The 18,432-nt window shown below is 34.2% G+C and overlaps 1 protein-coding gene and 1 non-coding gene across 3 annotated transcripts in view; both read right to left on the bottom strand.

Annotated features, from left to right (window-relative positions):
* PHIP (pleckstrin homology domain interacting protein) overlaps positions 1–18,432 on the bottom strand; it is a 137,823-nt gene that overhangs the window by 8,986 nt on the left and 110,405 nt on the right. For both annotated transcript variants that reach the window (XM_023223092.3, XM_023223093.2), the window contains exons 31-39: positions 17,265–17,385; positions 14,060–14,185; positions 11,126–11,195; positions 10,756–10,806; positions 10,343–10,492; positions 2,798–2,950; positions 1,838–2,001; positions 1,126–1,385; positions 431–628 (exon numbers count right to left, since the gene is read on the bottom strand). In XM_023223092.3, coding sequence (XP_023078860.1) covers positions 431–628; positions 1,126–1,385; positions 1,838–2,001; positions 2,798–2,950; positions 10,343–10,492; positions 10,756–10,806; positions 11,126–11,195; positions 14,060–14,185; positions 17,265–17,385 — 1,293 coding nt within the window. The remainder of the gene's footprint in view (positions 1–430; positions 629–1,125; positions 1,386–1,837; positions 2,002–2,797; positions 2,951–10,342; positions 10,493–10,755; positions 10,807–11,125; positions 11,196–14,059; positions 14,186–17,264; positions 17,386–18,432) is intronic.
* On the bottom strand, positions 13,878–13,950 carry TRNAF-GAA. The gene has a single exon. It is a non-coding gene; the product is annotated as a tRNA-Phe (tRNA).

Genomic DNA, 18,432 nt, shown 5'->3' with positions numbered 1-18,432 from the left:
AGCTGAAAGAACTTGGAGTGTAACAGTAAAGTGTCAAAAGTTGTATTCTACAGTTGTAGACAACCCCAATGAATTATTATTTAATAAAAGTCTGTCTAGAAAAATAAGTAGTTTTGTGATCCAATATTTACTTAAACATTTTTCTACAAAAGTGAAGAATGATACATTGGGTTAACTATATCCTATTTAATTTAAACTTTGAAGATAAATTTCTTTTTTTCTTTTGAGACAGGGTCTCATTCTGTTTACCAGGATGGAGTGCAGTGGCACAATAATAGCTCATTGCTCATTGCAGTAAGTTTATCAACTAATACAGATGTGTGACTTTTAAGTGGGCAACCTGAAAAGTGGATATAAATGCTGATTCCAACAAAAGCATCATTTATAATAAGGATCTACTGTATCTTGAAAGATAGAAATAATACCTTACCTTGCTCAATGACAGCTGATGACTTTGAAAGAGTGGACGCCTTTGGGAGTATAGACGACTTCATTTTACGTTTGACTGGCTTTTCCTTTTCCATGGTTTCTTTTGCAGAATTATTCCTAGTGCCATGACTAAAACTGGATTGACCAGGACAGGAAAGAGTATTCAAAGCTTTGGAATGTTTCACGGAATTCTCTAGTACTAAAACACATAAACAAAAAGTTAAAAATTAAAGAGTTACTGAACCTAAAGATAAGAAAAAAGGTTAACCTGAATTATTTGAATTAGCTAAGACAACAAAACCTGAAGGATGCTTAAAGCTTTCTTAGGAAATCTACTTTCTAATAGGAAAAAGGCATATCCAACTAGAAACTCTTAATAGTTTCAGCCCTTTTAGAAGCTGTCCCATCATTTAAAAATTACGAAGGCAAGTCTTGGCAAATTGCTAGGTAGTGTGGGTATTATGATTTAAATTCAGTAGTTTAGATCAGAATTGTCATTTCTAAGCATTAGTCTATAATGATGTAAATCTCAATTTCATTCTTATTAAAAACTTTTTTTTAATAGGAAATTAATAAAGAAGGCAAAAGCAACAGTCTGCTAGAAATTACTAAAACTCAGTATACTGCATTTGGCAAAGTAAAAGCTTAAATTAAGAAAATCATCAGACACATTACAATTTAGAAAGTCAGTCTTACTTGGTTTCCCTGGTATTGCAGATGCATTCGCTTTTGTAATAAAAGTCTTTACAGCTGAAGAAGTAGATGGTTGCTCAGTGATAAGTGGATCTACAACCACTCGGTTGCTTCTGGTTCGAACCACAGAACTAGATTCTGTTTTACCGTTTATCTGAGCAGCATTGTGTCTTGGTGGTATTGATCGTGTAGGTGTAGAGAATGCAGAGGTAGAGATTTCTGACTTTAGCTGGGGTTTTAAGATCCTTTTTTTCCTTTCAGGGCTGTAAATAAAATAGTATTGTCAAGTCACTGTTATAGCTCTATATGAATGAATAAAACAGTTTATAATATTGTTGGATTCAATATTTGTACTATTATGAAATATGTTAAAATATGAGATTTGTAGTGGATTTCATATGATTGTGAGCCTTTGAAAGTGAATATTTAGTGAAGGATCGCTGTAAATGCTAAAGTTATATGACAGAAAGCATGATGCCATCACTATCCTAAAAATGCTGTTTTACTGTATAGATTTAGCAGTTTGAATTTAAGCACTTACACTAGTATAGCTTTAGTTAAAAGATTAAAAATCCTCCACATCATAGGAACTTGCATGTCAAATATATCATTCTGTAATATAGGGAATAGTAAAGGAAGTATTAAAAAACACCAAGTTCTATCATTTAGATGAAAGTTATAGATCAGTTAGTGGTATTTAAAAGAAATTAAATACCTTGACGCAGCACTACTGGAAACAGAGCTGCTTCTGTTTCTTTTCTTCCTCCTTTTGGTTATGGTATTTCTTTTATGAAAACGAAGAGCAGATTTATAATCTGATAAAACTGAACTAATGTGTTCTTCAAAGAAAGCAGACAGGCGCAAACTCATGCTGTAAATCTGTGAGGGAAAAAAAAGTGTTCAAACATTCCTTGGAGGAAAATACTTTTGTTCAGTAAATATTGTAATGTAAATATTTTTCCAGTAAAAACTATTTAGAATTTAAATACTGTTTTTGACATCCTTTTTCCTAATCTTTTGATGAAAAGGTAAACTGAGGCATTTTAACAATTAAATATTTTTGTGTTTAGAACAGAAAATCTTCTAAGTTTTAAGATTCTTAAAATCTCAAAATCTTCCAAGTTTTGAGATTCTTAAAGAAAAGTCTGACTCTAAATTCAAACGGCTCATACAGACAAAACTCCTTATTGTCAACTCTATTACACTGAAACTATCCCAAAGGTTTGAACCTGTTTTCTACCTAGGACTAGCATCTCTTCGTTCTCATTTCACTGCTATATAGCACTCCTTTGTGATGTTATGTCTGGTCAAAGAGTTTTAAATTATATTTATATTTTTACTTATTTGTAAAAATCATTCACAAAAATGCTCCATAAAGGCAGATAATAGCTAGAAAAGTCAAGGCCAGATGGCTCTGGTGCATACCAGGACAATTTGCACCTATCGATTCAATCACAGTACTTCAAGAAAAGTAACCATTACCAGACATCAAAGATAACATAAATGTTATTTCATACAAGGAGGTGAGCAGAAAGGTATAAATTCTTTTTCCAGTAGGACAATATTCAGAATACAACAAAGTTAACTTGGACCTAAATTTTAAGTAAAGCAACATTTAGTCATTTAATATACTCCTCTAACTCAATCTAGTCATAAACAAAATTTAATTATATACCCTTGATCTTTTGCTTGGTGTATATGCTTTGGAATTACTGAAAATAAGTCTGACATCTTTACATAACTCCATTGGTGACTCATAATTCCCAGCCTCTAAAGTTTCTCTAACGGTAGCAAAATCCATTGGAGTGTCAATGATGTCTCTGTAGTCCTAGGAGAGGAAAATAGGTGGTGTTACGATTATTACTACACAAAGCATCACTTCTCAGCGCAGGGATTTGCACAGGATTTTTATGATGACTACAAGTCCTATAACTCTTAATAATCACTCCTGTTCCCCTTATCAAGAGTTCCTTTTTTCTAATAATTCTAATTTATTTCATACTCTCCCCCTTAAATTGCAATCAAAAATAATTTTCTTATTCAAGAACACAGAAGTTATTAATTTTTCACTGGAGACTTGGGAGATACAGTTGTACTGGAAAGGGGAAAGCAAAAGAGTAAGGAAAAAGCCCACCTCTACAACCAAAAGTTTGAAAGAAACTCTCAAAACTTTATACTACTTATAAATTCTAAAGGTCTGACGCATTGAAATACAACTGTAACTTTAAGGAAATAAAAACAATGGAAGTATGCCAGCATCCCATTTATGGAGACACCTAAGTTCTAGTAATCTCAACTTCAGTACTACAATTGGGAGTTTTGCTTTGCAGTAATAAAGAATTAACGAATGTGAATAGTTGTCACAAAGTCTATGCATGTCACCTGAGGTGTCTACCTAGTCAATTGAGTATAAAATTAGGTAACAGATTGGAACCAATAAAAACACACAAGTGAAAGAGCAACAGAAAATCATCATAATATGGTATATAATTCTAAAATTATCAGAATATGCTTTTTTTTTTTTTTTTTAGCAGGGACAAAGAGTATTGTACTCCCCCTTTTTTGGGAGTGACAGTCTTGCTGTTGCCCAGGTTAGAGTGCAGTTGATGCCATCACAGCTCACTGCATCCTAGGCCTCCCAGACTCAAGCAATCTTCCCACCTCAGCCTCTCAAGTGGCGGAGACTACAGGCAGGCACTACCATGCCCAGCTAATTTGTAAAATTTTTGTAGAGACGGGGTCTCGCTATGTTGCTGAGACTGGTCTCAAACTCCCTGGCTTAAATAATCTGCCTGCCTTGGCCTCCCAAAGTGCTGGGATTACAGGCATTAGCCACATCTGGCCTGCAGTTTTTCCAAAAGTCCCTCAGTATGCGATTATATTTTTTGAAGTATAACAACTTGACTTTGCACCATCAAGTTTAAATTATGATCAAATATGTCTGACCCTGAAGAAGGTGCCATATAAGGCAGGATTACTGCCTTTACAAATTTTTATTTCTTCCTTTCCAATAGGTATGCCTTTTATTTCCTTTTCTTGCCTTATTGCATTGGCTAGAATTTCCAGTACTATGTTGAATAGCAGTGGTGAGAGTGAACATTTTTCAGTCATTCCTAATTCTTAGGGGGAAAGCACTCAGTCTGTCACCAGTAAACATGATGTTAGCTGTACGTTTTTTATAGATGTACTTTATCAAGTTGTGGAAGTTTTCCTTTATTCCCAGTTTTCTCAGGGGTTTTATAATGAATTAATGTCTTGTTTCTTCAGATTCTGCATTTGTCTATTTGCCATCTATTCACAGGGCCAAGGATGATCTGGTACCTGGGGGGCCTTACAGACCTGAGGAAAGACTGCCCCTTCCTGGGGCAGTCAATTCTTAGTGACGGGCTCCACTGAGAACATGTCTTTCATATGCATACCAATGAATCACAAGTATAAAGCCACAATCAGCTCCTTTTCTCACTCTCACACACTAAGCCAGTATTTCCCTGTTTTAAATCATCCCAGGGCTGGGACCAGACAACTAGATACATGTGCCCCAGAGCCCACTGGAATTATTCAAACTAGCCAATAATAAGCTGTTAACTATGACCTGCCTTGCATTTCCTGCAGAAACCCCAATAAATGATTTCAAAGCTTTTCCCTAGTTTTGGTCTCTCCTACCCAACCAAAACCAAGCACTTCCCCTGTGGCCCTGTGTGGCATGTGGTAACCCCCTACTTTTCTGGGACTCTTTTTTACTTTTTTTTTTTTTTTTTTTAATGAGATAGGGTCTCACTCTATTGCCAGGCTAGAGTGCAGTGGTGTGACCTTGGCTCACTGCAATGTCCATCTCCCAGGCTCAAGCAATCCTCATGAGTAGCTCAGACTACAGGTGCACACCACAGAACCTGGCTAATTTTTGTATTTTCTGTAAAGACAGGGTTTTGCCATATTGCTCAGGCTCGTCTCACACTCCTGAGCTTAAGTGATCCACCAACCTTGGCCTCCCAAAGTGCTGGGATTACAGGTGTGAGCCACCATGCCCGGCCTGGGAATCTTCAGTATAATAAACTTTTTCCTTCCAAGCCTTTTCATTTCCTCCTGTGACCGCATTGACTTTACCATAACCAAAATGCACATTCATAGAACAAATGGCTGTGAAATTTTGTCAAATGCTCTTTCTGTATTACTTGATATAATCATGAGATTTTTCTTCACTAGCCTATTAATATGATGGATTACACTGACTGGTTTTTGAATAATGAACCATCCTTGTATCTCTGGAATAAACAGCACTTGGTCATGGTATAAAATCACTTTTTAATATATTCCTGAATTCTATTTGCTGTTATTTGGTTATCTTTTTTCTTCTTTTCTACTGTTATTGTCTGGTTTTGAGATCAGGGGAACACTGGCCTTCATAGAATGAGTTGGGAATTTGAGTTTTTCTATCTTCTGGAAGAGACTGTGTAGAATTTGTGTTAATTCTTTAAATGTTTGGTTGAATTCTCCAGTGAAGCCATCCGGGACTAGACATTTCTTTTTCGAAAACTTATAATCACAAATTAAATTTCCCTAATAGGGTTACTGAGTTACCTGTTTCATACTGGGTGAGCTGTGGTAGTTTATACTTTGAGTATCGGTCTGTTTCATGTAAGTTACCAAATTTATGTATGTATAATTCTTTGTAGTATTATTTATTTTTACTTAATCATCCTTCTGGTATTTGCAGGGTCTATAGTGATATGCTCTATATCATCCCTGATATTAACAATCTGTTTTCTCTCTTTATAGCTTTGTAAATCTTAACAGAGGCTTGTCAATCTTGTTGATCTTCTCAAATAACCAGCTTCCAATTTTATAGATTTTCTCTATTGTTTTTCTTTTTTGAGTTTCACTGATTTCAGCTCTTTATTATTTCCTTTTGTTGGCTTACTTCTGGTTGATTTTACTCTTTCTCTAGGTTCTTGAGGAGTGATCTTCGATTACTGATTTGAAACTTCTCCTTTCCTGCTGTACTCTTTAGTACACTTTAGTATTAGAAATTTTCCTGCATTGCTTTAACTGCGTCCTACAAATTTTGATGCACTGAATTTATTTTAATTGAGTTCAATACATTTTTTTAATCCCCATGAGATTTGTTTAATCCATAGATTATTTAGAGGTGGGCTTTTTAGTTAACAAGTTCTTAGAGATTTTACATTATTGGTGTTACAAACTTTGTAGATTTGGGCAAAATATAAAAATGATTTTTTAAAATGTTTTGCAATATTTTGGGTAATGTAAAATTTATGTAGAATACTTAATTTTTCTTGGCTCACATCTTGGCCTTCCACCATGCAGTATAGTACATGATAACTGCTCAATACAATTCTGTTGAATACATGAAAGCTATAAATTATTAAGCCCATTTTTTCCATCAAAAATTTAATATCTTGCTTTAAATATTTGATTACACTCAAAATGTGAACTAATATTTTCATATAAAAGGTGAAATATGAAGTGCGTGATCTGCCTTAAATATTCCACTAAAGTAAGGATGATACAGTTAATTCTGAATTATAAAAAGTAGGTTGGTATCCAAAGTTTTCTTTCTCTCTTCTGTGACAGTAATTAACAAAACAGACCCCCATCACGGAGTATCGCAAGAGGCAAGAGATTACATTTTTCTTATTTCTACTACTTTTCGTCGGCTAACACGTTTAGCTGGTGGGACAGGTTCTAAATATTTGCTAAATATTGTTCTCATTATTTTGAATATGTAAAAGATGACTGCATTCTTATATATTTCCCTCTTAAGTTTGAAAAGTGAACTTTATACAAAAATTCATTGGCCTATTGTCTCAGAATATCACATATAACTGGTGCACTGGATATAAGGGATATGGGTTCCCATTGTGGCTTTGTCTATAAATAGCCACAAATAAATAGCAAGAAACGGCTTTGTCTATAAATCTTAGCAAGGTGAGTCTCAGTTCAACATTAGTAAAGTGAGTGGCTTGGAGCAGTCTCAGGTCTCCTCCATTTTTTCTGTCTGACTGTTTTAATATTTTCTTTTTGACTTTCAATTGTTGAGTTTTTTTCACTCTTATTCTAGGTAAAGATTTTTTTCTTGTATATCCCGATCAGGAATCATAGTTTGTCAAATGTTTACCAATTCTAGAAAATTCCTGGCCATCGGGCATGGTGGCTCACGCCTGTAATCCCAGCCCTTTGGGGGGCTAAGGCAGGCAGATCACGAGGTCAAGAGATCGAGACCATCCTGGCCAACATGGTGAAACCCCATCTCTACTAAAAATATAAAAATTAGCTGGGCGTGGTAGCATGCGCCTATAATCCCAGCTACTCGGGAGGCTGAGGCAGGAGAATTGCTTGAACCCAAGAGGCAGAGTTTGTAGTGATCCGAGATTGAGCCACTGCACTCCAGCCTGGTGACAGAGTAAGACTGTCTCAAAAAAAAAAAAAAAAAAAAAAAAAAAGTTCTTGGCCATTAGCTCCTCAAATATTTCTCCTCTCCCATTCTGTCTATTCTCTTCCACTGAAATTTTTGTTAGACATACTTTGGACCTTCTCTTTCTATCTACCATTACCTCTTACCCTCTCCTTCACACTCAATCTCTTTATCATTCTGTGTGGGATTCTATAGAATTTGCTTAGATCTTTACATTTACTATCTCTTTAATCTGTTTTTAAAACTGTCCAGGAAGTTTAATTTCAGTAATTATACATTTCATTTCCAGGATTCTATTTAACTGGTTTTAAAATGTCTTCCCTCTTTTCCTCTCAAATAACATACTTTCCCCACGTTTCTTATTCTTTCATTTATTCCTTTAACCAAAATTATCTATCAAAGTTTAACTCACAGCACTTCTTTTTTCTTGGTAGTACATATAACAACAGTAATCTTACAATGAATGTCATCTCTTTTTTTAATGAAGTCTAGTAATTCAGAATAATCTATTACTCAAGTTTTCAGGGAGAGGTTACTAATATTTCCATTGGTTGTTTCTGTCATCTTATTATGGTAGTAGATCAGTCCCTTATATAGGGGTTTTTGTTTTGTTTTTTTTTTAATCATTAGTTCATTCAGTTAAGGATTAAATTTTTTTCCATAATGGATTTCTACACAAGGGTAGTGCAAATTTGGATTCTAAGTCCATGTATAGCGTACGTTTAGGAAAATTTCTCCTCTCTGACATTAGAACCACTGGGGAAAACATTCTTTGTTGTGAAAGGAATTTTCATTCAGGGTACAGTTCTTCAATACTTCTGGTTTAGGGTTGGGTTTCAGCTCCAAATTCCTTTTTCACCACTGCCCAAGGACTCAATTATCTCTGTATAGTGTTAATACTTGTGCCTCTAGAATAAAAACATTGCCTTATTTCTATCCCTTCTTTTCTGTGTAAAGCCCAGAATACAAACGCCTAAAACAATGAATAAACAGCAATTTATTTTTCAAAAGAATACATAGCTGAGCTTGCAAGAACCAAAGTGAAATCCGTTAAGTTGTGAAAACAGAGAGAAATGAAAGCCAGAACATTATAGCATCAGCTCAGTCCTAGGTTTTCCCAAAGGTGAGGTTCTAATTAGCTCAATTTATCACGCCACTGGAATTAAAGATTTCTCTTCCACATTTAACATTCTATGTTTCTGGTATTTTAAATGACACGAAAAAAGTCATTTTCTGATATTTATCTGTTGATGAAATTTCTCTATTTTCATCATTGTAAGTTAGAACAAAAATCAGCCTGGCTAATTTTTGTATTTTTAGTAGAGACAGGATTTTACCATGTTGGTCAGGCTGGTCTTGAACTCCTGACCTCGGGTGATCTGCCTGCGTCACCCTCCCAAAGTGCTGGGATTACAGGTGTGAGCCACTGCGCCCAGCCCCTGAACTATATAACATTTAATTACTTTTTAAAGGGATAAGATAATGATGTCCAATGATACCACATCTAGGTCATGATGTCTTATAAAACATTTTTTATTTTCATTTCAAACCATGAATGCTATCTGAACTGCATAACTTTTTTTTTTTGAGACAAGAGTCTCCCTCTGTCACCCAAGCTGGAGTGCAATGGCACCATCTCGGCTCACTGCAACCTCCGCCTCCCACGTTCAAGCGATTGTCCTGCCTCAGCCTCCCGAGTAGTTCGGATTGCAGGTGCCCACCACCACGCCCGGGTAACTTTTGCATTTTTAGTAGAGACGGGATTTCACCATGTTGGTCAGGCTGGTCTCGAACTCCTGGCCTCAGGTTATCCACCCGCCTCGGCCTCCCAAAGTGCAGGGATTACGTGAGATATTGCACCCAACATTTAATTACTTTTTAAAGGGATGAGAAATCACTCTACACTAAATTTAGATTGCTATGATTGCATGCCAAAATAAATACTTGGATCATGTTTACTTAGCTCTTTTTACCATGTATTCCATAAAGATTATACATTGGCATACCTAAATATATACAATAATGTCACCTTACATTTGTACACAGTGCTTCACATTTAAAAACTATTTTTTTTGTTTGTTTTTGTTTTTGAGACCGAGTCTCTCGCTCTGTCGCCCAGGCAGCGGGATCTCGGCTCACTGCAAGCTCCGTCTCCCGGGTTCACGCCCTTCTCCTGCCTCAGCCTCTCGAGTAGATGGGACTACAGGCGCCCGCCACCATGCCTGGCTACTTTTTTTTTTTTTTTTTTTTGTATTTTTAGTAGAGACGGGGTTTTACCATGTTAGCCAGGATGGTCTTGATCTCCTGACCTTGTGATCTGCCTGCTTCGGCCTCCCAAAGTGCTGGGATTACAGGCGTGAGCCACCGCGCCTGGCCTAAAAATTATTTTTATATATTCTCTTTACATCTCCATAATCCTGTAAGGACGTAGGCATTATTATTGGTTTTTTTTCCTAGATAACTGCCATAATAAATTCATAGAATCAGTGTAGGGAAGACAAAAACAAAAAAAAATTCAGATGAGAAAACTAAGGGACTTGCTCAAAGCTACACAACTGGTAAGAACAGAAAAAGCCATTTCTTACAGTGTCTTGGTTCAGGGCTCCTTCCATTTTACCACACTATTCAAAATTTAGATTCTCTATGTAATCAAATGGATAATGAGAACATGTATAAAATAATAAAGAAATGAATAATGATCATAAAAAGTAACTAAAATAGCCAACTGTCATGTAAAAGATATGTAGCAAACTGACAGGTAAAGAAAATATTTTCAAAAACACTTACTGGATATTCAAGGAGATCTACTGGCTGACGGAAAGGCTCTGAATCTTCACATTGAAATATGAGATTTAACAATTCTTCACATTGTTTCTTCCATGCTTGAATATCGTAAGACTGGGCTCTATTACGTAATCTTCGTCTAGGCTGATGGTCCTGCGAGAAGTGTTCAAATATATTAATAAAAGAGTACTTATACAATAAAATTTGTACTTTTAATACAGTCTTAGATAACTGGGTAATACATAATAAGTCAAACAAAAGAAAATATTCACCAAGTTCTAAAAAACATACATTTTGTAACTGAAACTAATTTGAACATACTTAATGTCTTTTAAAATGCTAAGAGTAAAAAAACAAACCTCTTAATACATTTTAGTTCATATAAAGTACTCCTGCTAAAACTAAAACTATATTACCTTCCTTTTTCGAGTAGAAGTTCCTGGCACATCAGCATCTTTCTCTTCTTCCTTTGAGGCAAGAATTTATCAGATTCATAAAACATTTTAAATGTCATTATACTTTATAGTTGATTAATTAGCAATTATTTCCTTTACACACTGGAACACTGTAATGTATACGCTGGGGCACTTTACTGACTCATTAAAAAGTTCCCCATTAAAAATTTTTTTGTAACTCTAAGAAGAATATTCTACTGCCAGTTTTTGTTTTAAACTACACTAGACAAGAAATAATTTTTACAACAGCTTTTACCTGAAAACTACAATATGTAAATTTCTTTTTATACAGAGAATATCAATATAGTAATCATAATGAAATATTACATACCTCAGAATCAGACAACACTTTCTTCTTCATTGAATTATAAAGTGGAATTATGTTATAACAAGTCTGATCCCTACATAACAAGGAAATGTTAAAATGTAAGATTAGAGTCATGATAATTTTTTTCCTTAAACATTTGTTCCTAAAACCATATTGTAAGATAAAAGTAGAAGCTGAAGGCTTGCTTTCTTCTCCATTGGCTTACTCCAATAATACATGCACACACATTTAACCCTGACCCCTCCACTCTATGTAGAGTTTTCAGTGTGGCCTGACTATATCATTACACCAAACCCAAGTCTCATCTCCCAGTCTTTGCTCAGGTATCTGCTGTGCTTCTTCCATTCCTCAGTCTTCAAACAGCTAATATCTTCCAACTCTTTCTTTCTTTTATTTTTAAATGTATTTCCTAAAACTTTGTTCTTAGGCATCTTCTCTTGACACTGTACCTTTTGCTTTGATAACTTTACATACTGGTTGGTGGTTTATCTGTGTAAATGAATTCCAAAATTCCTGCAATATGTCCTAACCCTTCTCCTGAGCATTCTACCATAACCTAAAATTCCACATATGTTTAAACTTAATAGTGGCTCCCCAGATATCCTTGTTCCTTTCTCTATTTTTTCTTAACATACTATTCTTACAGTAATGGGAATCTTGGTTTTTCATTATTCTTTCCCTTCTCTCCTCCTTATAAATCCAATTAGTGGTCAAGTGCTGTGAACTCTATCCCCAAGTATCTCTGGGCATCTGTCCCTTTCTCACTTCCACAAATTAAGCCCTCATCAACTCTTAGTTGGTCAAATATAGCAGTCAATCTGCTATTTATGCTGCTTGTCTCTTCTCTATCAATTAAATTAGACACTGCAGTCAAATTAACATTTTTAAGTCATAGTGTAAAACATTTTATTCTCATGTCAAAATACTTTCAACATCCCCTTGCTCTCATAGCTCATATTTTAAAAATCTAAAACCTTACATTGGCATTCAAGGCCACCCATGATGTGGCCCCAACTCAAATTTATAGCACTGTATCTCTACTATGACTTCTACTCATTACTGTCTACCTCACCCAATTTATATTACCCTTAATTAAACCTCCCTACCTCATGCTGCTCCTTATCCCTGGAATGGCTTTCTTTTCATCTAACGTTTCCTTAATCTATCAATATCTACCTAGTATACAATGTCTTCTTAACATACTTCTCCTCCCCTGTATCTGAATCCCCATCATCACAGCTAAAAGTGATCCTACTCTCATCTAAACTTCTATACAATTCTCTTATTACTTGTCACAGTTTTCCTTATATTATAGTTTCTTACAGATTTATCTATCCTATGAAACTGTATTAAGAGGATAAAAATACTACCTCCAAGCATCCATTACATTACTTTGTATGTATCAATTGCTTGAAATTTTGCCAAATAACTCAATTAAAAAGTATAATTAAAATTTCAAGGAATACTTAATATCTTGAAAACTATCTGCTAAAAAAAGTATTTCTAAACAAATTATACACATCTGAAAAAAATGCCACGGATTTATTTTTAGGAATATATAATACAAATGCTTTAAGTGTTTCATGAATCTGATTTCAAAGACATTTCAAAGTAGCTGTTTGAAAGAAATACATTTCATAGACTATTTCAAACGTATTAACAATTTTCATCTAAATTATTTCACTGAAATATGAATATGGTATCTCATGTAGTTCTACGGATTCTCTTTGGAAAAAAACAGATATACCTACACATAGTTATAACACTTACAAAAAATTACAGACATAAGAGTCTTCAGAGGATAATGCTTAATTACTAATTTCAATAAGGAAAACAAAAGCATAGCAATAATAGCCCCCAAACCATTGGAAAGCAACAGATGTCTTAGAGAATAAGGTAGAGAAAGGGCACAAAATTGACCTTACTAATTATGTTAGGTGTTTTCTTATACTGACATGACCTGCATTTCTCAGTTAAAAAACATTAATCAAAAAGAAACTCAAAGATTATGTCCATTAATGAGAATGAAGCAGGGATATTTAAAAAAAAAAAAAAAAAACAAACCTGAATAATCCTGAAGTTTTCATTATGTAAAAATGAAAGCTGATAACAGCTAAGTAAGCTTTTAAAATGCTGTTATTACTTCTCAACCAGGAAAAAAAAATTCAAAATAATAACATGGAATCACAGCAGTCTTTGTACAAAATATAGAATTCATTTCTCTGCCTTCAACTTAGGAGGCTCAATTCATTGTATGACTGCATAAAATCCTTAAGATAAGGAAGGGAAAGTACTTCTGCCTTAATAAATAGTGGTTATCACTCTTGTTATGGGATCAATGAGGAACTAACCTTGACTTTGAACTAGAATCATGAAAGTTAAATTCAGTCTCCTGCTGGACTACTTAAACACTTGTTAATATACTTGACAGGGCAATATACTGCTAGGATGAAAAATTCTCAAATCAGATGGCAGACACTCATTTACTGTGCAACCTTATACATGTTAACCACTATAGGCCATAGTTCCCTCAATTCAAACTTCCAGAAAATAATCTCTTCCACCTGTAAGATTGTTACTTGGGTTAGAAGAGTTAAAGTAGGTAAAACATTACATGTTAAATAAATCTTTACTGTTATTATTGTCTAACAGTTAGATTGAGAAAAGAATCTTTTAAAAAAAATTTTAACCTTAAAACACAATGGTAATGCAGCTTTTATGATTTCATTCTTACTATTAGCCAATGAACTGTTTCTTCCAAAACCTAGGATCAAACCAGGGACCTTTAGATCTTCAGTCTAACGTTCTCCCAACTGAGCTATTTTGGCTACTCTTAAACGTTTCCTCTTCACAAACAGTATGTTTTCTACTTTAAGAGGAACTATAGTGCCATTAATTATTAAAACTATCATAATTACATATGAAAAAATAACTTACTTTATAAAATGTAGAAGAAGATCAGTCACGAATTTAGCAGATTTCACAATAGGGCTTCCAGGCTCATTAAATGTTCGTGTATTATGCTCTATATATCGAACTTCCCACATTAGGGAAGAAACTCGCCTTAAAAAAACAAAATATAGAAATTTTAACTTCCTTATATTTAGAAATACAGCATTTAAAACCAAGACATTCCAACTTTTCAATTTCAGTCTAAACCAATCGTAAAAACCATTGGTCTTATAAAGTCATTTTCAAAGAAGCATAACTGCATTTGTGTTAGAGGAAAAAAAGAGGGGCAACCATAACTATGTATTTGCATACAAGATGTTTGGAATGGAACACACCAGACTATTAACAATGCCCTCTTTTTGGGAGGGAGAACATCTATATGGGGAGTGGCAGGAGAGTAGAAAGGGGAGAGTTTTCAAGTTTTGGCTTTATATATTTTTGTCATGTATGCTGTCATTTTTTGGTAATAAAGACCCCTGACTTCTGAACAAAAAAGGAGACAAGTCATTTTAATCTAATTGTATTAATGGTAATCAAATGACATATACAAATGAAAAGTTAACTGACAGCCACCTTATGAGATACAAAACTATAAAAATATTGCATGTTCGTTTACCAAGAAACCTAACTGAGAATTACTTTCTGAACACTCAACGGACAATGCTAAAATAAAATCTGTAGTTTTATAATTTTATTTCTGAAAGTAAATAAAAATCCAAGGACAACTTTTGAGAATATTATCTAATATGTGGCCTGACTTAAAGTAATAAAGAAGAAAACACTTAGAAAATCTTACTGATTGTGAACAGAAATATAATTACATGGAATAAAAAAACACTGCATGTAATTGTGGACATAGAAACAAAGAAAAACTGTGCATTTCAAAAAGATTCACAAGACTCTATCTAATAACAGAATCACAGCTATCTTCAGTGTATCATATAGAAAACTGTGTGTAAAATAAAGTATTAGATTAATACCAGCAGGGCAAACTGACAGTAATAGTTTAACAAGAGACTGAACTAGAAGTATCATGAAAGAAAAACAAACTGTGAGAAGTCTAACACCAATGAGTGAAGGAAGAAGCAAAAACTTTTAAACAGTGAAATAGTACTGGAAGTCATCATTGTATTGAATAAGAACATAACTTAGGTTTATAACTGAGTTTATTATCAGACTGGAAAACAGGCAATTTCTAATTCATGTAAGTATTGTGTTCCAAAAGTTTTTTTCCTAAATTGGCTACAAAAATAGGCTTTAAATGCCAAAAGCCTATTTAAAATATAATGTATCTTGAAATACAGATGTTCCTCAACTAATGATGGGGTTACACCCTGATAAACCCACTGTAAATTCAAAATACCATTAAGTCAAAAATGTATGTGATATAGTTAACGCCCAGCAAACATTTTACCTCAGCCAAGCCTACCTCAAATGTGCTCAGAACACTTACATTAGCCTATGGTTGGGCAAAATCATATGGCAACACAATACATTGTACAGTATCAGTTTAACTTCATGATCACATGGCTGACTGGGAGCTACTAGGAGCTGTAGCTCACTGCCATTGCTCAGCATCATGAAAGAGTACATCACGAGCACAGAAAAAGATCAGAATTCAAAATTTAAAGTATGGTTTCTACTGAATGCATATCCCTTTCATATCACTGTAAAGCTGAAAAATCTAAGTCAAACCACTGTAAGTCTAACCTTATGTATAGTATACGTTAGCAATTATCATGTTGAGCAATGTGTGAGATATTTACAACAATACTGGAAGATATCAGCAGCATATCTTTCTAGTTGCAGTACAACAATTAGTGTATGTATATAAACAGTTCTTTCCTTCTCACCCACCCATGTCTTGTTTCATCTCTGAAGCACTAGGTTTAACTTCCAATCTTTAGCAATTTAGGGGTCGGGGGGAATATAGTTAGGAATTCCTTCATTTTTTTTTTTTCTCTTAAACTTCCAACACCTGATACTGAAAAAGACTTGAAGAATGCTTTGAGGGTGGGATGGTTGGAAACCACATAGCATAGAGGATTTTCTCCCTATCTCTATGCTTTTTGACAAATATCAAGGAATCAACAGCAAACGCACCTAAGAAGATCAGAAAAATCTTTAGAAACTCAAGTTTAATATATTCGTTTTCTTTATTCCAGTGGTTCTCAATCAAGGATAATTACGCTCCCCAGAAGACATGTGGCAATGTCTGATTACATTTTTGGTTTTCACAACTAGGGGGCTGCTACTGGCATCTAGTGGGTACAGGCACAGGATAGCCCCTCACAATGAGATGCAGAAATAAAATTTAAGTCATAAAAAGAACCAAAGGCACATTTTATACAGAAAAGTATTAATACAAAATATGAATAAAACTTCTCTAAGTTAAAAAAGGAGAATAATGGAAAGGACTTCAGTAATAAATAACTGGTCACAAAAAGTTTTAATGCAATGTTACATAAATTAAATTGTTGGACTGCTAAGCAAAGGTCATATGAAAAACATTAAAACTAAAAACAGGATTCTATTATTTAAAAACTATAAACATACTTTTTGACAAAACATTTTAGGTAATAAACCTATAAAGCCTATTGAAGATTAAAGACATTTAACAAAATTACCTAGATAATGAAAATTAACTGAAATTATGCTTGGGCCATTTAATTCTAATTCTTTTTCATGCTAAACTACAACTATGAAAAACTGAGTACTTTCAAATTTCAGTGTTATAAGTAATGATAAGCTGAATATAGGCAAAATAAGAACAAAATACATAATACAAATACATAATTTTTATTATATATTCTATTAAAAATCAACGAACAAATAAATATTTTAATGTTATCTAGGAGAAAATGAAATAACTTGCCTTGCTTTACAGAATACAATATAAAGACAGTGAGCATAAAATCATTCCAGCCTCTAGGAATAATTATACCTAGGAATTGTCTTTTAAGTGTCTAAAGACCAGCAGCATTGGCATTACTGGTACTTGTTAGAAATGCAGAATCTCCGGTCCCACTCCAAATCTACTGAATAAGATTCTACATTTTAACATAATCCCCAGGTGATTCTTATGTGCACTCATATATACAAAAAGTTGAGAAACACTGCTAAAGATCAGTAAATGGGTGGAAAGATCACCAGCTTTCCTTTGATAGTAGCTACATCAAATGGTTCTAACCTGTAAAACCTGTTTTCCAGTCTTTGTTTAATTGTACTTAGATCCGTTGGATACGCCACTACTGTGCAATACATGGGATAGGCTTGCAGATCCACGGGGGCCACAAATGCTGAGGCAATATCTAAAATAAATAGGTAAGTTTGTAAATTTATTTTTGTATGCTTAAAATAATTCAAGAAGAATTCTACTTGAATTAAAACTTAAAAAGTCCTCATCTACATAATCATTAGTCTGCCACTGTCTTTTCACTAACAATATAGTTTAGCTGACATGAAGAGTCTCACTTTTTATTATGTCTACATATACATTGCCAAATTCTAAGGGTATTCATAGGTTCACTGGGAGAAAGAAACAAATTATATATACATATATCAGACTTACTAAGTACACATACATTGCCATAATTGACAGTTGGCCACTCCTGAAGCTATATTTGACAAAACCATTCTATTATTAACACTGTAACATACTGCATTCAAACCTAACCTTTGACTTTCTCAAAACTTATTCCCTTATCTCAACTTTACATTATTCTGAGAAATATCAGACAAGTAGAGAAAAGGAAACAGACCCAGAAGTTTTGATTCAGTGATACTACTGACCCAATACACACTGTAAAGTTGTACAGCAAAAACTGTAACTAGTTAGGATTACTCCCACCTTTTTGCTAATTCACATATAATACTTAATATCCTAAAATATTGCTAAAATTATTTAAGGTAGTATTTATAAGGCTATTCCTATAAAGTGTTGGCATTTTATAAAATACTTCGGATTTGAATATTCCTCACTGTGTGTGCCCATGCAGCTCTTCTTACGTTAATTTCTCTCTGGACTCTTTGTAGCTGACTCCTTACTGAGAGAGAGGGTTGCTACAAACCACCACATAGTCTAGAGTTACTTCAGAAGCCCAGAATTCAGATAATCAAGTTTTGTGGTCATTGTTTTCTTTTTTTTTAATAAGGCAAAGCAATTAATATACCCTCTCCTTTCCCCTTAAAAAGATGCTCTTTTGTGTGTGTATATAAAGTTGGAGGAGACCAGTATCAAGCTATCCATATAATTATAATTGAGCTTTCAACCCTCCTCCACCAATTCATATCATGTCAGTCTGAATATGTCAAGCGTTTTAAATTGGGTTGTGGAGGACAAAGATTTTTCAGAGATG

This window comes from Piliocolobus tephrosceles, chromosome 5 (genome assembly GCF_002776525.5).
Source record: "Piliocolobus tephrosceles isolate RC106 chromosome 5, ASM277652v3, whole genome shotgun sequence".
NCBI classification, from domain to species: Eukaryota; Metazoa; Chordata; class Mammalia; order Primates; family Cercopithecidae; genus Piliocolobus; species Piliocolobus tephrosceles.
Note: the sequence above shows the minus strand (reverse complement) of the source record. Positions and strands in the feature narration are given on the sequence as shown.